The 21,567-nt window shown below is 43.4% G+C and overlaps 1 protein-coding gene across 2 annotated transcripts; it reads left to right on the forward strand.

Moving 5' to 3' along the window:
• Positions 1-641: 641 nt before the first annotated feature.
• Positions 642-20,852, forward strand: LOC124000787 (serine/threonine-protein phosphatase 4 catalytic subunit B). 2 transcript variants are annotated; one of them, XM_046307393.1, is made up of 9 exons: positions 642-1,139; positions 1,640-1,914; positions 1,999-2,050; positions 16,421-16,471; positions 16,673-16,774; positions 17,104-17,277; positions 18,730-18,856; positions 19,048-19,237; positions 19,444-20,852. In XM_046307393.1, the coding sequence occupies exons 2-9, from the start codon at positions 1,805-1,807 to the stop codon at positions 19,571-19,573; spliced, it is 936 nt and encodes a 311-aa protein (XP_046163349.1). In that variant the 5' UTR covers positions 642-1,139; positions 1,640-1,804; the 3' UTR covers positions 19,574-20,852. The 2 variants fall into 2 exon arrangements, with proteins under 2 accessions (XP_046163349.1, XP_046163350.1); XM_046307394.1 differs by lacking the exon at positions 642-1,139 and adding an exon at positions 1,158-1,425.
• The last annotated feature ends 715 nt before the right edge of the window (positions 20,853-21,567 follow it).

Raw genomic sequence — 21,567 nt, forward strand, 5'->3', positions numbered from 1 at the left:
ACAATTGTTGGAAAAATGTTTTGTGTCATGAACAAAGTAGATGTCCTAACCGACTTGCCAAAACTATAGTTTGTTAACAAGAATTGTGGGGTGGTTGAAAAATGAGTTTTAATGACTCCAACCTAAGTGTGTAAACTTCCAACTTCAACTGTTTATACCCCTTGATTATTGAAGAATATAACTTGTAAATGCCACATGAGCTAAGTTCAACTGTCGTACCAAGTCAGTACCCAAACTATAGGCTTGTTTACTCCCAGTGTTTAAAAACAATGTAAATGTAAACAACCATTTCATAGCCTCAAAACATGGTTAAAATGATCATTTTGATATGAAATGAGACCCACCAACAGATGCATATCTGTCTGTATTCCCAGTCGTGAAATCCATAGATTAGGGCCTAATTTATTTATTTCAGTTTCCTTACATGAACTGTAACTCAGTAAAATCTTTTAAATTGTTGCATGTTAAATTTATATTTTATGTGCGCTAAACAAAAAAACAATAATATATATATATATATATATATATATATATATATATACATTTTCCTTAAAGTTTATATATTTTTTAAGTACTAATGTTAGTGTCTGCACTACAACAACAAAAAAGACTTAAATACATGTAACATTGTCCTTACAACATTCAATTAAAATTCTGTAGAATTCCATCAATTCTTCTGGGGAGTGCCAATGGCTTCAAAGCCTCTCTGGCCAATACATAGAAAATGCAATCGGGGGTCCATATACATCAATGGGGGTGAAATTGTTTGTGGATAGCAAATAAATATTGTTATTATTTGACATTTTCAGGATGGGAAAAACTATTTCAGTGGCAACCTAAACGACTAAAACCAAATAGAAGGTATGTAGAAAATATATGTAAACAGTCAGGCCCCCATTGATGTTGTTATAATGTTTCATCATAAGAACACAGCATTAGTCATGTTAAAATGTAGAATTGTCGGAAATTTGCTTAAAAACTGAAAAATTCCCCTCCCGTTTCATGACTGCGAAATGCGCGTTCCCGACAGCGGAAGTTGCAGACAGAGCCCGTCCGGCTGTGGTTTGGTGAACCGGTGAAAAAAGATAACCGTGGTGGAGCGGAAAAAATTGCTTTTACGTGGAATAAAACAGCTATATGTATGTATCTCGAGTTCTTCTTCCCCAATATTCAAATGTATTTATGTTAGTTTTGGATTACGACGTTTCGACTAGAACACATTGGTAACAGCTAGCTAGCAAGCTAAATTAGCTAGCTAAGCAACGTTAGCATTTCGTAAGTACCTGATAAACAGGCCAAGATTGTTAGCTAATCCTAACAACGCAGTTCTCTTTTCTACCACAAATTATCTGAGTATTCCATATGAACACAAATATAGCCATAATACCAACCTTAATGAAAAGACCAGCCAACTAGCTGACTGAGGTAACGTTACCAATTAACTAACGTTATTATGTTAATGTTTAACTCACTTCATGCTAACTAACTCGCAAACTTCGCTAGTAACGCTAACTAATTACGCTAGTTGGTTTATTGGGGTTTCTACCATTTGAAGTCCTCACATTGAACAGAACAGACATATAACAATGTCTACATGTTACCATGCTCTAAAAAAATGTATTTTCTTACTCTTCCATAGATCCCTCTATCTGCCGCTCTCTCTTTGTGACTATAACTGCCTGAACAGCGAGTGTGTGTGTGTTCCGGACCAGGGTGACTGTGTGTGAAGAATACACACTGTGTTTGCGAGGCCCTGTAGGTGACTCCTCCAGACCCCAGATTGTGTGTGAGCCTCTCGCTCCATATGTGTGTGACAATGGGGGACATCAGTGATCTGGACAGACAGATAGAACAACTTAGGCGTTGTGAACTTATCAAGGAAAATGAAGTCAAAGCACTGTGTGCCAAGGCCAGGTAATTAAACACAAAGGCCATATTACTGTAACATTTCTGATACTATCTAAATCTTCATCACTAAGCCTGTCGTTTGTGTTACAGGGAGATTCTGGTAGAGGAGAGTAACGTACAGAGGGTGGATTCTCCCGTTACTGTGAGTATTTTCAGAATAGAAGACACCTTGGTTACTTCGTAGATCTGCCTAGACTGCCATTATTTGCACTTCCCAATCTGAGCCCTCGTGTTACGTGTAATATTGGATGGCTGAATACATTAAGGGGCAATGGAAACACTAGGCTTTAGAACCCCAGTTAACTGTAAAGTCTAGTTCATACTTGGTCTACATGTTTGTAGGCAATTAGAATGTGACCAGTGTCACTGGTCAAAACAACATTTGATTTCTACTCAGGTGGAATGTCTGTAGACCGTCACTTTCCTTGTCGCACAGACGTGAAAAAAAGTTTACTTCTCTGCAACTCGCAGTGTCCGTTGATGTGGTTACCGTACTGTCACAGCAACCAGACCAAATCCTCCTTTGATGATGCTGTTCTAAAAATTCTCAGAATGACCAACTTTTATTTTGTCACACTATGGCACTAAGCTATTTTCTGTAAGCTCGCCATTACCTTGTAAATAATTAGGTTGCTTTACTTTCCTGTAATAATGGATCACAAGTAACTAAAGTTTAGATGTTGTCAGCTATACTGTGGTCATTATTTGAACTGGCTAGACAACGAACCAAAACATTGTTTAGAAAATAGCTTTTTATTTGCCTGGCTTGCTAGGTTGACATTTACTGAATTCATTTTTAAATGGATGGGTTTTATTGGTGATAAAAAAAGTATGCAATTGGAGCACTTGGGTGCTGATGTCATGCAGAGGCTGTTTTGTTTATACTTTTTCATAAGTATAAAGTTTGATGTCGGACGACGATAGAATGTTCATATATATATATATATGCCATTTAGCAGACGCTTTTATCCAAAGCGACTTACAGTCATGTGTGCATACATTCTACGTATGGGTGGACCCGGGAATCGAACCCACTACCCTGGCATTACAAGCGCCATGCTCTACCAACTGAGCTACAGAAGGACCACCCCAATATCAGAAATCTTCAAGTAAATTATGTTGTCACATCGTTTTTCAGTGATGACAGTAATTTGTCTGACGATCATAATACATTTCTTAATGTATTTGATGATGTGTTCTGACTATCTTGGTAAAATAGCATGTACATCTTAGTGAGGCAAACACATTTTTCTGGGTGTATGCATGATGTCATTCATGATGTCGCTAAGACAATTGTCTACAGACATGTCGATAGACACTGTAAACCTGACTTAATTGTAAATCGCCATATTGGCATTGTTGCATCATCGGTTGGAGAGTTTTGAAAATCCTTGAATTTACTGAGATCTTGCATACCTAAATGAGCTATACTTTGCTGGTGTCAAACCATTATGAAAACATGATACATATTTTGAAAGCTGAGAAACAGCCCTTTCAAATGATATGACGTAAATCATATGGTAATCAATCAAGAAAAAACACTTGTGAAAATGTGCCATACACTTATTTCCCAAACTGCAATTTACACTTCCTAATGAAGATAGAGAAACACTTAGAATATATTGAGGCTTACTTGTTTTGTAAGTGTTGTCTGATATCAGAATAGTAATACCTTTTAACTGTGAATGAGTTACAGCTGTTTTAAAGACCAGTGGTATTTTCGTAGAAGTTTATGGAATGTTCTGCGATCAGACACTTTCTTATTTGGATAGTATAATAAATGCATATATGCACCAAAACATATTACAAATGCAATTTAGTTTTACATTTGATAAGGAAAGACTTATACATAACTTTATGGAAAGATTTATATTACTTAAGAGAATACATGATCTCATTCCACCCTGAAAACAAAGTACAAGTTACATCATGCTATCATAACCATAACATTATATACAACTTTCATCTTTCATGACAATCTAAGCTATTGGGTGAAGACTAGGAGTCACTTCACTTGTACCTATGTATATCTATGTATCTGTCCTGCGAGGGTGTGATTGTCCCTCACCACTGTTTGCAGCATCTTGTCCAGTCTCTTCAGCCCCTGCCTCTCCTTGTTACTGTGGGTTCAACTTTTGACTGCCTGGTGCACAGGTGACATGTCTATAGTGTCGTCCTCAACACAAAGGTCTGAGAGCTGACGGTGCACCACAGTGTCATATAGAGAGTGAGTGTTTAAAAAAAATTACATAGGCCTAGTGGTACATAACAATAATCATTGACAGTTACCTTCCAGTCAAAAAGCTTGGCAGAGGCAGCAGTATTACGTGGTGGCTCAAACTTCCTCCTGCTTGTCCATTTTCAATCTCGTCCTCATCTTCCCCAAGTAATGATGACCCTTCAGCACATAAAAAATGGAACAATGAATGGAAGGGAGTTGTACAAGTTATCAAACGGCTTGCAAGGTGACAGTTACGTTTTATTGTCCAAAGGTTTTGAGCAAACCTTTAACATTTCATATCTGATTGTCCATAATCCTTAAATCTATTGATATACCCGTGAGTCAATCTAACATAATACACAAATTCCCATCAAAATCATTCAGTTTAAGCTATTATAATATGCAGTTTGTGTAGATATATCAGATCAAGCCTGAACTGTGCGATGTAGTAGGGAGTTGTATTTTCCAGGCCAATATTCTACATAGTTAAGCATACTTAAACTTGTCCGGTCTGTGTGGCGCAAGACCCTGAGACTGAGAGAAGAGAGAACACAGGATGGAGAGATAGAAAGCAGTTGCTTCGCGAGCCTGAAAATACATGATCGAAGGGATTGATAGTTGGTATTCAGCATTCATAAAAGTAGGCTGTCTTTATTTACTTTGAAAAATTACTAAAATTGTGATTTGTCAGACCGCATAGGCAGCAGCTCTATATGAAATGATGACTTGGAATGAAATAATAAACTCATCAAATATTTTTATTAATGTAGATAAATGGTTAGTAAGCAGTAATGGGCAGTCATTACCGTCATGGGATTTTTATTGTTTTATTCTGTGTTACAGCATTCAACCCACATAATGCATTTAATGTAAAAAATAAAATAAACATTTCAAAGTGATTTATTTAAAACTAGACTGACCTCCAAAAAGAGCTAATCGCTCAGCACTATCCAACAAAAAAGGGTTTAAAAATGTCCAAAGAACACAAATATTTCCGGAGCATATCTCCTATATGACACACTTCAAAACCTTATTCTTTATGATTTATTTTTTGACTGTCTGTTTTGCCATTTATGAATGTGTTATTCAATGTGTTTTAATGGGCTATAGTAGTGAAATCAAATTTAATATTTTATATTTTCTGATGCCTACAGGGGCCCTAAAATAAAATATCTAAATGATCCATGGTATGACCATCTTTAAACAAATCCATATGTTGGTTTAGTAGAACCTCCCTCGAAAGGTTTAGACTTCGCGATAACAAAGTTGGTGAGCTTAGAGCAAGGGGGCCTGTAACATACTTTGTTTCACAGAAACATGGCTCTCTCGGGATACTCTTTCAGAGCCGGTAAAGCCAGCAGGATTCTCAGTACATCACACAGACTGGAATAAATTTCTCTCCGGGACAGAAGGTCCCATGATTAACGACTGGTGTAATTCTGGAAACATACAGAAACTCAAGTCCTTTTGTTCACCCGACCTAAAATACCTCTCAATTAAATGCAGACCATATTATCTCTCAAGAGAATTCTCCTTCGTCATCGCCACGGCCGTTTACATCCCACCTCAAGCCGTTACTTCGACGGCCCTCAAGGAATTTCACTGGACTTTATGCCAGCTGGAAACCACATCCTGAGCCTGCATTTATTGTAGCTGGGGATTTTAACAAAGCAAATCTGTGAACTCGGCTGTCGAAGTTCTGTCAACATATCAACTGTACTACTCACGCTGCTAAGACTCTCGACCATTGCTATTCAAATTTCCGGAATGCTTACAGGGCCCTCCCCTGTCCGCCTTTCGACAAATCTGACCACAACTCCACCTTGCTCCGTCCTATAGGCAGAAACTCAAACAGGAAGGACACATGCTTCGGACTATTCAGGAATCCACGCTTTCAGGATTGTTTTGGTCGCGTGGACTGGAATATTCCGGGCAGCTTGCGAAAATAATCAAGACCCATACACGAATACTGTGACTGAGTTTAGGAGGAAGTGTATAGGAGATGTGGTACCCGGTGTGACTATTAAAACCTACCCTAACCAGAGACCGTGGATAGATGGTAGCATTCGCGGGATGGAAATATAGTGTAGTTATATCAAACAGGCAAAACGTAAGTATTGAGACAAAGTGAAATCTCAATTCAACGGCTCAAACGATAAGTTTATTGACATAGCTCAGCATTCAACACCATAGTACCCTCCAAGCTCATTAAGCTCGAGGCCCTGGGTCTGAACCCTGCCCTGTGCAACTGGATCCTGGACTTCCTGACAGGCTGCCCCCAGGTGGTGAAGGTAGGAAACATCACCTCTACTCCGCTGATCCTCAACTCTGCGGCCCCACAAGGGTGCATGCTCAGCCCCCTCCTGTACTCCCTGTTCACCCATAACTGCATGGCCAAGCATGCCTCCAACTCAAAGTTTACAGACCACACAACAGTAGTAGGCTTGATTACCAATGATGACGAAACAGCCTAAGGTCAGTGTGGTGCCTGAAAAACAACTTCTCACTCAATGTCAACAAAACAAAGGAAATGATTGTAGAGGGTGCACCCTCTGAAGTCTATCTACATCGACGGGACCGCAGTGGAGAATGTGGAAATCTTCAAGTTCCTTGGCGAACGCATCACTGACAAACTGAAATGGACCACCTACACAGACAGTGTAGTGAAGGTGAAACGGAGCCCTTCAACCTCAGGAGGCTAAAGAAATTTGGCTTGTCAACTAAAACCCTCAAACTTTTACAGATGCACAATTGAAATCATCCTGTCCAGCTGTATCACAGCCTGGTATGGCAACTGCACCGCCCGCAACCGCATGGCTCTCCAGAGGGTGGTGCGGTCTTCCTATCTCAAGGTCATCAGACTGTTAAACAGCCATCACTAGCACATTAGAGGCTGCTGCCTATAGGCATGGTCTATAAATCACTGGCCACTTTAAGGAATGGAAGACTAGTCACTTTTAATAAGGTTTACATATCTGGCATTACTCATCTCATATGTTTATATTGTTTTCTATACCATTCAATGGTATCTCATTCACTTAATAATGTTTACATATCTTGTATTACTCATCTCATATGTATATGCTGTATTCTATACTATTCTACTGTATCTTAGTCGGTTCCACTCTGACCTTGCTCCTATATATATATATATATATATAAATTACTTACTTACTGCTCAGAAAAATAAAGGCAACATTTAAACAACACAATGTAACTCATTTAAGTCATTTACATTACATTACATTTACATTTAAGTCATTTAGCAGACGCTCTTATCCAGAGCGACTTACAAATTGGTGCATTCACCTTATGACATCCAGTGGGACAGTCACTTAACAATAGTGCATCTAAAACTTAAGGGGGGTGAGAGGGATTACTTATCCTATCCTAGGTATTCCTTAAAGAGGTGGGGTTTCAGGTGTCTCCGGAAGGTGGGGATTGACTCCGCTGTCCTGGCGTCGTGAGGGAGTTTGTTCCACCATTGGGGGGCCAGGGCAGCGAACAGTTTTGACTGGGCTGAGCGGGAGCTGTACTTCCTCAGTGGTAGGGAGGCGAGCAGGCCAGAGGTGGATGAACGCAGTGCCCTTGTTTGGGTGTAGGGCCTGATCAGAGCCTGGAGGTACTGAGGTGCCGTTCCCCTCACAGCTCCGTAGGCAAGCACCATGGTCTTGTAGCGGATGCGAGCTTCAACTGGAAGCCAGTGGAGAGAACGGAGGAGCGGGGTGACGTGAGAGAACTTGGGAAGGTTGAACACCAGACGGGCTGCGGCGTTCTGGATGAGTTGAAGGGGTTTAATGGCACAGGCAGGGAGCCCAGCCAACAGCGAGTTGCAGTAATCCAGACGGGAGAGTGCCTGGATTAGGAAGTGCCTGGATTAGGACCTGCGCCCGCTTCCTGTGTGAGGCAGGGTCGTACTCTGCGGATGTTGTAGAGCATGAACCTACAGGAACGGGCCACCGCCTTGATGTTGGTTGAGAACGACAGGGTGTTGTCCAGGATCACGCCAAGGTTCTTGGCGCTCTGGGAGGAGGACACAATGGAGTTGTCAACCGTGATGGCGAGATCATGGAACGGGCAGTCCTTCCCCGGGAGGAAGAGCAGCTCCGTCTTGCCGAGGTTCAGCTTGAGGTGGTGATCCGTCATCCACACTGATATGTCTGCCAGACATGCAGAGATGCGATTCGCCACCTGGTCATCAGAAGGGGGAAAGGAGAAGATTAATTGTGTGTCGTCTGCATAGCAATGATAAGAGAGACCATGTGAGGTTATGACAGAGCCAAGTGACTTGGTGTATAGTGAGAATAGGAGAGGGCCAAGAACAGAGCCCTGGGGGACACCAGTGGTGAGAGCGCGTGGTGAGGAGACAGATTCTCGCCACGCCACCTGGTAGGAGCGACCTGTCAGGTAGGACGCAATCCAAGCGTGGGCCGCGCCGGAGATGCCCAACTCGGAGAGGGTGGAGAGGAGGATCTGATGGTTCACAGTATCGAAGGCAGCCGATAGATCTAGAAGGATGAGAGCAGAGGAGAGAGAGTTAGCTTTAGCAGTGCGGAGCGCCTCCGTGATACAGAGGAGAGCAGTCTCAGTTGAATGACTAGTCTTGAAACCTGACTGATTTGGATCAAGAAGGTCATTCAGAGAGAGATAGCGGGAGAGCTGGCCAAGGACGGCACGTTCAAGAGTTTTGGAGAGAAAAGAAAGAAGGGATACTGGTCTGTAATTGTTGACATCGGAGGGATCGAGTGTAGGTTTTTTCAGAAGGGGTGCAACTCTCGCTCTCTTGAAGACGGAAGGGACGTAGCCAGCGGTCCGGGATGAGTTGATGAGCGAGGTGAGGTAAGGGAGAAGGTCTCCGGAAATGGTCTGGAGAAGAGAGGAGGGGATAGGGTCAAGCGGGCAGGTTGTTGGGCGGCCGGCCGTCACAAGACGTGAGATTTCATCTGGAGAGAGAGGGAGAAAGAGGTCAGAGCACAGGGTAGGGCAGTGTGAGCAGAACCAGCGGTGTCGTTTGACTTAGCAAACGAGGATCGGATGTCGTCGACCTTCTTTTCAAAATGGTTGACGAAGTCATCTGCAGAGAGGGAGGAGGGGGGAGGGGGCGGAGGATTCAGGAGGGAGGAGAAGGTGGCAAAGAGCTTCCTAGGGTTAGAGGCAGATGCTTGGAATTTAGCGTGGTAGAAAGTGGCTTTAGCAGCAGAGACAGAGGAGGAAAATGTAGAGAGGGAGTGAAAGGATGCCAGGTCCGCAGGGAGGCGAGTTTTCCTCCATTTCCGCTCGGCTGCCCGGAGCCCTGTTCTGTGAGCTCGCAATGAGTCATCGAGCCATGGAGCGGGAGGGGAGGACCGAGCCGGCCTGGAGGATAGGGGACATAGAGAGTCAAGGGATGCAGAGAGGGAGGAGAGGAGGGTTGAGGAGGCAGAATCAGGAGATAGGTGGGAGAAGGTTTGAGCGGAGGGAAGAGATGATAGGATGGAAGAGGAGAGAGTAGCGGGGGAGAGAGAGTGAAGGTTGGGACGGCGCGATACCATCCGAGTAGGGGCAGTGTGGGAGGTGTTGGATGAGAGCGAGAGGGAAAAGGATACAAGGCAGTGGTCGGAGACTTGGAGGGGAGTTGCAATGAGGTTAGTGGAAGAACAGCATCTAGTAAAGATGAGGTCGAGCGTATTGCCTGCCTTGTGAGTAGGGGGGAAGGTGAGAGGGTGAGGTCAAAAGAGGAGAGGAGTGGAAAGAAGGAGGCAGAGAGGAAAGAGTCAAAGGTAGACGTGGGGAGGTTAAAGTCGCCCAGAACTGTGAGAGGTGAGCCGTCCTCAGGAAAGGAGCTTATCAAGGCATCAAGCTCATTGATGAACTCTCCGAGGGAACCTGGAGGGCGATAAATGATAAGGATGTTAAGCTTGAAAGGGCTAGTAACTGTGACAGCATGGAATTCAAAGGAGGCGATAGACAGATGGGTAAGGGGAGAAAGAGAGAATGACCACTTGGGAGAGATGAGGATCCCGGTGCCACCACCCCGCTGACCAGACGCTCTCTGGGTGTGCGAGAACACGTGGGCGGACGAAGAGAGAGCAGTAGGAGTAGCAGTGTTGTCTGTGGTGATCCATGTTTCCGTCAGTGCCAAGAAGTCGAGGGACTGGAGGGAGGCATAGGCTGAGATGAACTCTGCCTTGTTGACCGCAGATTGGCAGTTCCAGAGGCTACCGGAGACCTGGAACTCCACGTGGGTCGTGCGCGCTGGGACCACCAGAGTAAGGTGGCCGCGGCCGCGCGGTGAGGAGCGTTTGTATGGTCTGTGCAGAGAGGAGAGAACAGGGATAAACAGACACATAGTTGACAGGCTACAGAAGAGGCTACGCTAATGCAAAGGAGATTGGAATGACAAGTGGACTACACGTCTCGAATGTTCAGAAAGTTAAGCTACGTAGCAAGAATCTTATTGACTAAAATGATTAAAATGATACAGTACTGCTGAAGTAGGCCAGCTGGCAGTGGGTGCGTTGTTGACACTACACTAATCAAGTCGTTCCGTTGAGTGTAATAGTTTCTGCAGTGTTGCTATTCGGGGGCTAGCTGGCTAGCTAGCAGTGTTGTTTACGTTACGTTGCGTTAAAAGAACGACAATAGCTGGCTAGCGAACCTAGAAAATCGCTCTAGACTACACAATTATCTTTGATACAAAGACGGCTATGTAGCTAGCTAAGTAGCTAGCTACGATCAAACAAATCAAACCGTTGTACTGTAATGAAATGAAGTGAAAATGTGATACTACCTGTGAATGCGACCGGGTAGTTGAGTTCTATACAGAAGACGTTGGCTAGCTAGCAGAGTCACCTACGTTAAGGACGACAAATAGCTGGCTAGCTAACCTCGGTAAATTAAGATAATCACTCTAAGACTACACACTCTAAACCTAAACAACACAATTATCTTGGATACGATGATACGAAGACAGCAAAGACAGCTATGTAGCTAGCTAACACTACACTAATCAAGTCGTTCAGTTGAGTGTAATAGTTTCTCCAGTGCAGCTAATCAGTGGACGTTAGCTAGCTGGCTAGTGAAGACTACGTTAGGACGGCGAAATACGATAATTACGCAATTATCTTTGATACAAAGACGGCTATGTAGCTAGCTGAGAAGAAATTGCTAAGATTAGACAAATCAAACCGTTGTGATATAATGAAATATAATGAAAAAGTTATACTACCCTGATGACAAAAGGCACAGGGTAGTATTTCACACTTCTGTGAAATCAAACTGTCCTCTTAGGAAGCAACACTGATTGACAATAAATGTCACATGCTTTTGTGCAAATGGAATAGACAACAGGTGGAAATTATAGGCAATTAGCAAGACACCCCCAATAAAGGAGTGGTTCTGCAGGTGGGGACCACAGACCACTTCTCAGTTCCTATGCTTCCTGGCTGATGTTTTGGTCACTTTTGAATGCTGGTGGTGCTGAGTCTACAACCCACACAAGTGGCTCAGGTAGTGCAGCTCATCCAGGATGGCACATCAATGCGAGCTGTGGCAAGAAGGTTTGTTGTGTCTGTCAGCGTAGTGGCCAGAGCATGCAGGCGCTACCAGGAGACAGGCCAGTACATCAGGAGACATGTAGGAGTGCAACAACCCAGCAGCAGGACCGCTACATCCGCCTTTGCAAGGAGGAGCACTGCCAGAGCCCTGCAAAATTACCTCCAGCAGGCCACAAATGTGCATGTGTCTGCTCAAACGGTCAGAAACGGACTCCATGAGGGTGGTATGAGGGCCCGACATCCACAGATGGGGGTTGTGCAGGACGTTTGGCATTTGCCAGAGAACACCAAGATTGGCAAATTCGCCACTGGCGCCCTATGCGCTTCACAGGTGAAAGCAGGTTCACACTGAGCACGTGACAGACGTGACACGAGTCTGGAGATGCCGTGGAGAACGTTCTGCTGCCTGCAACATCCTCCAGCATGACCGGTTTGGCGGTCGGTCAGTCATGGTGTGGGGTGGCATTTCTTTGGGGGACCGCACAGCCCTCCATGTGCTCGTCAGATTTTTTGGAAATCCTCCTTTCCATCGTGTGCCTTTTGTCATCAGACAATTTTGACTGAACTCTGCTAAGCCGTTGGACTTGGGAAGTTGGGGCTGGAGGTGTTGTGTCAGAATCCCCGGTCGTTAGCGAACGATCGAAACTTGAGAACTGCGGGCCATTGCCCGAGTACAGGTCAGACGCAACACCATGTCTTGCAAAGACTGATTTCAGGTAGGTGATTACAGCTTTGCTGGAGGTATTTGGCAGTGTTGCTACTTCAGGGTAGTTTGAGTAGTAGTCAGTAACAACAATGTGACTTTTGCCATTGCAGTCAAAAAGGTAATCTCCAACATTGTAGTAGGGTCTGTTGGGTACTGGATAAGGCATTAGTGGCTCTGCTTGCTGCTTTGGCCTGTCGGTCAAACACAGTTCACATGAAGCCCGGTTCATTTTTGGCCAGTACATTACTTCTCGTGATTGTCGTTTGCATTTTTCCTCGCACAAGTGGCCCTCGTGTATTTTCTTTAGCGTTTCTTTGCGTAGTGTCATTCCCATGACAATATTGTTGCCCTTGAACACTGTCATCCACAATGGTGACCTCTGCCCTGCACATCCAGTAATCCTGTATTCTCCTTGGACAGTTGTTTTCCTGTGCGGGCTATCCTATCAGTGTTGTTTCTTTTAACTCTATCATTGTTTGGTCAGCTGCAGCTTCTCTTTTGATCTGCTCCATTCTCTCAGAAGACACAGGAAGTGATGCTATGATCAGGTCGACGTAGGGCTGAATCTGTGCGTTTCTGTGTTTCGAAGCTCTCTTGTCGACTGCTTGAGAAAGATTGTCGGCGGCGAACAAACTTTCCCGGGGTATAGATCGTCTTCACATTATACTTTTGCAGTCTGGTCAACATTCTTTGGATTCTCATTGGACAATCATTCAGTGGCTTAGACATGATTGACACCAATGGTTTGTGGTAGTGTCTACTTTGAAGTCTCCCAAGCCAAACTGACGCGTCTGCAGAAATCCTTGTGCTTTTCTCTGGATCATAGAATTTGAGCATGGGCTCGTCTGTGATTGTCTTTGTTTTTGAAGCAGTTTTCCTGTTCATGGGACCATTCCCATTCATGTATCTGTTCCAGAAGACATCTGAGTGGAGCGGACTTTGCTAACAGTTGCGGAATGAACTTTGCAATGTAGGTGATCATGCCCATGAAGCATCTCACGTCGTCCTTTTTCTCTGGGCGCTCCATGTTGTTGATGGCTAATGTTTTCCTCCGGTCTGGTTTGACTCCATCCTTTGAAAGTACGTCTCCCACGAAGAGACGTACTTTTTTCACACCAAACTCACATTTGTCCTTGTTTAGTTTTAGGTTGACTTTCCGTGTCAGGTCCAGCACTTCTCACTCTCGCGTCGTGTTCTTCTTTTGTGGACCCCCAGACGATGATGTCATCCATCATGGTCTCCACTCCTGGAATGTGCTCGAAGATCATGTGGATTGTCTTGTGGTAGACCTCTGACGCTGAGAGAATCCCATATGGTAGATGAAGAAATCTGTACCTGCCCTCAGGTGTGTTCAATGTGCATAGCCATAAGCTTGCCTCGTCGAGCTTCATTTGCCAGAATCCTGATGAGGCATCAAGCTTACTGACCCACTTTTCTCCAGCAAACTGCGACATTCTCTTCTCTTGTTGGCAACTTGAAATGCTCTCTCTCTCTTTGTTGAGATCTCTTGGGTCTAGACATATCCTGAGATCGCTGTTCTTTTTCACCACAATAACCAGTGAGCTTACCCAGTCTGTAGGTTCGTCCATTTTTGTGATGACATCCATCTTTTCCATGTGTCAGAGTTCCTCCTTGAGCTTTTTCCTCAGTGCAAAATGGAACTTTTCTGCATGCATGCACAACTGGAGTAATTTTGTCATAAGTACGTATTTTGTGTTCTCCTGGTAAACATCCAAGACCCTCAAACACGTCCTCATACTCGGCCAGTAGCGATTCTTGGTCATTTTCAGTCTGTAATGTCAATACATACACTCTTTTCAACAAATTGAGCTTTTCACATGAATTGATTCCTAGAATAGGCTGTACACTTTTCCACGATCAGCAGCTGTGCTTTGAACTGTTTTCCTTTGTGCTGTAAAGTTACTATTCAGCTTTCTTTGACTGGTACGTTCTCCCCAGTATAACCAGTAACCTTAATTTTCACCAGGTGTATTTTGCTCTTCACCTTCAGTGTTTTGTAGTCATCCAGTAACAACAGGTTTACCTGTGCTCCAGTATCAAGCTTGAATGGTATTTTTGTTTCATTCACAGTGAATGGCACAATCCATTCAGCTTTTATTGCGTTGCCTATTTCCAGACTCAACAAAGATTTCTTCAATCTCCTTGACTGTGTGAACCATTTTCTTTGTAGCCTCAGCTTTGCAGCATTTTGTAAAATGATTATTTTTCCCATTATTTTGTCGATAAATCCACATTTTCCACATGTAGTGTTTTGATTTCCCTCTTTTGCTTGTTTTTTGTTTTGTAAGGTGTGTGTGTGTGGTGCTCCTCTCTTTTTATTGCATGCACTGACGTCTCATCCCTATGCAGCTCTTTAGCTTGTGCTCTGGTGGTTTCGGCTGCTGGACACATTCACTGCTTTATAAGTATGCCACAGACAGGAAAGTCTTTCACTAGTGAGTCTTTCAGTTTTTCAAATTCACATGTTTTGCTCATTGTGTTCAGCTCAGCCAAATACGGGTCAAAACTGACACCCTGTTTCTGATCATGAGAGAAACTTGTATCTCTCAAACGTGACGTTCTGGCATGGTACAAAGTACTCCTCAAATTTAGCACAGTCGGTGTCAAGTTTGCCTCGTCTTGCTGAAAGCTATTGTAAATGTCCAATTCATCCTCTCCAATAACATGCAGAAAAATGGAAGCCTTCCATTTGTCATCTCCCCCCTGCTCCACTAACTGCTAGGTAGAAATTGAATCTCTGCTTGAAATGTTTCCAACTGTCAGCTAGATTTCCTGTTAACTGTGTAGAAGGACTAGGCCTATCCATGACGGAGAACAGGAACAGTGTCAATTTCACTTCAGTATGTTGCTCATCAACTTGCTCGTCAACAGATTCCAATGCAGCCTTGCTCTCACTACTGTCACTCTTGCTGCTGTGGCTTGTTGTCCTCGCTCTTGTGTGCTAACTTGCTCGTCAACAGATTCCAATGCAGCCTTGCTCTCACTACTGTCACTCTTGCTGCTGTGGCTTGTTGTCCTCGCTCTTGTTTGCTAACATCTTCGACTACTCACGTCACTTCACTTGTGGTAGAATGTTCAATTTTCATCACGGAAATTTGCGGAGTACTGCTTTTCTCTTTGTCTCGTCATAGCGACTACCAATTTGACACCATGTTGTTATGTTTGTTCCTTGTATAATGACAAACCGGGGCGTAGGTTTAACTACTTTTAATGAACATGTACTTAAGCTAAACTCCGTGTTTAGCCATGCGACTTATTCCCCCCCCCCCGTAGTCTAAATGTTATTAACACGTAACGCAGGTAGTATCATATGAAACGGCACTATGGTGTTCTAAAATGTTGGTATCCATAAGTATCATGATGTTTTGGTACCAGTATACCATGCAGCACTTCTTCATATTTAACTTAATCATTAGCCAGTTCGTGTTAGCTAGGTCTAGCTCATACCTAATGACAAATGCTCTTCAAAGTGTCAATAGGAGTATTTCAGTTTGTAGTTATCAATGAATATATTTACATAAAGACAAGTTGAGCTCAATCAAGTAGGCTGGCTAGCTAGTTAACTATTTTGCCTCATTTTGGCTGATTTGTCTACTCTGCTTGTTGTCAATTTCATTTTCACCGACTCATCAACTGAAAAAATACTCTAAAGTGTACATGTCATTACATCCAAATTAATTGTATACATGTCGTTACATCAAAATTAATTGTATACAGTTTCATTCCTTAATATTGTTGTCCTGATCGCAGTCCAGTAGAGGCGAGGAAATTCCCAGTGGCAGCAGTCTGTGCCAAAACTCACAATCTGCTCACTCCTACCAATGCAATGACACATCGGCGCTACCATGGCAATTCAAGATAGCGCTACCCTTACCTCTAATAAACGTTGTAAAAGGTCAAAACACAAATATAGATTTTTCTATGTTACAGGCACATGTTTAGTATTAGTGGATTAAATACATTTTTGCTCCGCTTTACTTCAAGGACGGTTTCCCTTTAATTCCCTACAATTCTCCTTTTCTATCACAGGTGTGTGGGGATATCCATGGACAGTTTTATGACCTGAAGGAGTTGTTTAGAGTAAGTTGTCTCTTTTTGTCTGCATTTCATCTGTGATTTCTGAGTGCTGCTCTGTGCGGTGTGTGTACAGTTCCAAACTCAACATATGCACCATTTTTCTTCATAATGCCATTAAACTCTATGTAATTTACATACATGTCATATTCTACTGTGCCCTTTTTGCTGTGTCATTATTTAACACTTCAATTGCGTGTGTGCAAGGTTGGGGGTGATGTTCCGGAGACCAACTATCTCTTCATGGGTGACTTTGTGGACCGAGGCTTCTACAGTGTGGAGACGTTCCTGCTGCTGCTAGCACTCAAGGTACTCGAGAGAAGCCAAATCAAAGCTATTCAATTATTTTTATTCTTCTGACTCTCTTTTACCGCCTCTAGTAGTGTTTCTAATGCTATGCAAGGTGGGCGTTAATTCAATTTAAACTTATGTAAATTCAGGAAATGCAATGATTGGAAATGTTTGTACTTCTTCATTGTACTGTGCGATGTGTGCCCTTTGTGTCTAGCCCTACTACTAACCTAAGCTCCCTATAGGTCAAAGTTGGACCTACCACCCCTCTCATTTGCTTTTTAGCCAGTAGGGTCCCTCTGAAGGACCCATTCTAACACGTAACTTACCCCCTCCTCCTCCCACAGGTGCGCTATCCAGACAGGATCACTCTGATCCGAGGGAACCATGAGTCACGGCAGATCACACAGGTCTACGGCTTCTATGACGAGTGCCTCCGCAAGTACGGCTCGGTCACTGTTTGGAGATACTGCACCGAGATCTTTGATTACCTGTCCCTCTCTGCCATCATTGACGGCAAGGTGCGCTCCCCGGCCCCTTCAGTCATATTTCTCTGCTTCTCTCTGTTATTTGTGCCATCTTACCAACTCCTATGGTCATGCCAAGTAGAGACGTGACAATGAACATAGGAGTTGACAATTCAGAACAAATAGATCTGGGACCAGGCTAGATTGTTATGGTTAGATGGCTAGTCTCACTAAATGGCTAGCTTTCACTAAAACATCATGACTCACTACAATCTCCCCTCTTTATATCTTTCCTGCTAGCTCTAGTTTTCCTCTGTAATTGTAAACTCCGTAATTAATGCAAGTAACGATCGCAATTGCACTCATCAGTTCAAACATGTTTTGCTGCTGTATGAGGAAGAATGTTAAGGCCTTAACTAGACTGAACAACAATATAAACACAACATGCAACAATTTAAATATTTTACGGAGTTACAGTTCATATGAGAAAGTCAGTCAATTTAAATAAATAAATTAAGCCCTAATCTATGGATTTCACATGATTGGGAATACAGATATGCATCTGTTGCTCACAGAAACCCTGGGAAAAAATCAAATTGCCTCATGCAGTGCAACACCTCCTTCGCATAGAGTTGATCAGGCTGTTGATTGTGGCTTGTGAAATGTTGTCTGAGTCTTCTTCAATGGCTATGTGAAGTTGCTGGATATTGCCAGGAACTGGAACACACTGTCATACACGTTGATCCAGAGCATCCCACAGATGCTCAATGGGTGCCATTTCTGAGTGTGCAGACCATGGAAGAACTGGGATATTTTCAGCTTCCAGGAATTGTGTACAGGTCCTTGCGACATGGGGCCGTGCAATTTCAGGTGATGACTGCGGATGAATTGCACAACAATGGGCCTCTGTGCATTCAAATGGCCTTTGATTAAACAAAATGCTATTGTGTTCGTTGTCCATAGCTTATGCCTGCCTATACCATAACCCTACCGCCACCATGGGGCACTCTGTTCAAAATGTTGACGTCGGCAAACTGTTCGCCACACGATGCCATACATGGGGTCGGCGGTTGTGAGGCCTGTTAGATGTTTTGACAAATTCTCTAGATGTTGATGGCTTATGGGAGAGAAATTAACATTCAATTCTCTGGCAACTGCTCTGGTGGACATTCCTGCAGTCAGCATGCCAATTGCACAGTCCCTCAACTTGACATCTGGGGATTGTGTTGTGTGACACAACTGCACATTTTAGGGTGGCCTTTTATCGTCCCCACCACAAGGTGCACCTGTCTAATGATCATACCGGTTTAATCGGCTTCTTAATCCGTCCACCTGACAGGTGTGGCGCATCATCTTGGCAAAGGAGAAATGCTCACTAAAGTTGTGCACAAAACTTGAGAGAAATAAGCTTTTTGTGCTTATGAAAAATGTCATGGGTCTTTTATTTCAGCTCAGGAAACGTGGGACCAACCCTTTACATGTTGTTTATATTTTCTCTTTGTGTAGATATTCTGTGTGCACGGCGGCCTTTCTCCATCTATTCAAACTCTGGACCAAATCAGAACTATCGACAGGAAGCAGGAAGTGCCTCACGACGGCCCCATGTGTGACCTGCTGTGGTCTGACCCAGAAGGTAAGATACTGGTACTGTCCAGAAACAACCCCCTAAATAAACCTCTGCCCCAAAAACGTGTAGCTGTAAGCAAGATGGTGAAGATTCCTCCAAGTCATCCTTTCACACATTGTAGCATCTATGCCCCAACGAAAAGGAATGAGATGACTCCAGTAGCAACCAGAATGTCTCTCTGCTCCTCTCTCTCCCAGACACCACAGGGTGGGGTGTGAGCCCTAGGGGGGCGGGCTACCTGTTTGGCAGTGACGTGGTGGCCCAGTTCAACGCAGCCAACGACATCCACATGATCTGCAGGGCCCACCAGCTGGTCATGGAGGGATACAAGTGGCACTTCAATGAGACCGTGCTCACTGTGTGGTCTGCACCCAACTACTGCTACAGGTCTGTGTCCTGTCCATCTTTTTCTTGCTCGCTTCTCTCGTTTTCTTCTCCCTTCCTATATATTCTGTATTTGAACTGCTGAGTTTATTGCCGAACTCTGCTGTGTATGCATGTGCTTTGTTAGCTTATAACAATGTTTAGGTCACAATAGCAACCACCTCTCTCTCCTGCCCCCTTCTGTCTCTCTCTCTCTCTGTGACAAACAGATGTGGTAATGTGGCGGCCATCTTGGAGCTGGATGAACACCTGCAGAGGGAGTTCATCATATTTGAAGCCGCTCCGCAGGAAACTAGGGGCATTCCCTCCAAAAAGCCAGTGGCAGATTACTTCCTGTGACCTCTCACCCTGGAGGGAATATGGCGCCTTTGGTCGCGTTCCCCTGCTTAGACGTTGCGTGCATCAACCAATGGTTACGTGCCACGTCATCGACTGTCGTCGATTGCTATAACTTGATGCGTCATTTGCTATAACTTGATGTGGTTAGCTGATACTTAAAATACCTATCCGGGGGTTGTAAGATCTGGCATGCGTCAGCAATGCCTGGGCAGAGGAACGCGCCCTTTGTTAGGATGGATTCTGGTGTCTTGAATCTCTTCAGTTCTGTTTCAAACTGACCCCTAGACCAGGGGTAGACAACCCTGTTCCTGGAGTGCCGCAGGTACTGTACAATTGTCTCAGAGCTACACTGAACTACTAAGCTTATTGTTCAGTGATTGCCTAAATTCAACACACTTGGTCTTCCAGGTCAGTTTAATCAAAAACAGAAAGTGTCTGCCGCACTCCAGGACCAGGGTTGCAAACCCCACTCTAGACACTTCTTGATTCCCCACTGGAGAAATGAAAGCGCTGTGTCGGTGTGAGCAATATGGCATAAACTCTACCTAGCCCTTTATCTACCCTATCAGAGGATGAGGTGGAGCTATTACCATACTGCTGATACTGTCCAGACCTTGGTCGGAAGATCATGAAGTATTTAGTTGTGGCCGCTTTGGGTCCGTTTGAAACTGTGCCCATGACTGTTGTTATTTCAGCTCTATAAAATGGCCATCACGGAGTTCTCCTTTTTCTTCCTCCCCTCCTATTAACTTCTCTTATCCCCTCTTGCCGCCATTGAGTTGTTTGGTATTTGCCATTCCCCCTAATCTTGTAGTATTTTTACATTTGAAAATGGGAACATTGTCCTACAGATGGCGGGATACTTGAAAGGAGATGAGAATATTTTAATCTGCAGATATAGGAAATTAACCCCATTTCTGGGTTGAATTTTCCATATGCATAATTTCTTACACATTTTTCTTTTCTTAGATTTTTGTATAACTGTTGTGTAAAGGATGAACTGCAAAAATGATTTTTGCTCCAGTTTGCTATTTCAGTTTACTGTTTGCTTGTGTTTCGTCTCCACCTCAGTTTTCAAAAACATTGTTCTTGATGCTACTCAGCATGCACCTACACTCAAACAAATAAAGTAACTGGTTAAATGGGATCATTACACACACAACTGTTTATTTTTTTTCTCTCTACCCTGTTGATGCCTATTGATCCACAAATCTCTGTAGGGTTCACTGTTGACTTTTGATATTGTGAAAATAAAATCTTTTTGTATCAATCTCCTTTATCTGCTGGAGGTTTCAAGTTCTGTTTATTTAGCCAGTTGATGCATGGATTGAAGAGAAAAAAAACTGACCTACTTCAATTATGTATCCAGACATGATATACTGTTGGGTGTTGTTCCCAACCAAAATCCTAATAGCAATATTACAGAATGCATGAAATGAGTGAGTGTGGTGATTGTAGATAACATTTTAGTAATTTAGCAGGCACACTTGTCCAGTGTGACTGCTATATATTTCCACATATATGTTTATATATTTAAATATGTGGAAATTCAGAGTAAAACATTCAGAGCGAGCTAATGAGCAGATGGGCTCCTGCATTTTCAGCATGTTTTTTTATAGAAAGATGGATTAAGAGCTAGATAAAGTTTTGTTTTTCTGCGGGGACATATACAGGATTCTACCCTCCACAACAACCTTCAATCCAAATCAAAACTCCAAACCTAAAACCTAATTTTGGACAGAATTGCCTGGAAGGATTCCTACTACCTAAGATTATTTTCTAGGTATATACAACGAATGTGCTGGCAAACAAACTACCAGCAAAATAAACACAAGAAACCTGAAAACACCATCTAACCTGGAACTGAGTAATGTTTAGTATGAAGTTACTTTTAAAGCGAAGAAGAAAAAGAAATATATATTTTACTTTATATGGACTGAATGCGAAGTTAAGGCTACCAAGCTTGCTAGGACGGATCAGATCAATTAGCACAA

The sequence above is a fragment of the Oncorhynchus gorbuscha genome, linkage group LG16, assembly GCF_021184085.1.
Source record: "Oncorhynchus gorbuscha isolate QuinsamMale2020 ecotype Even-year linkage group LG16, OgorEven_v1.0, whole genome shotgun sequence".
Lineage (NCBI taxonomy): Eukaryota > Metazoa > Chordata > Actinopteri > Salmoniformes > Salmonidae > Oncorhynchus > Oncorhynchus gorbuscha.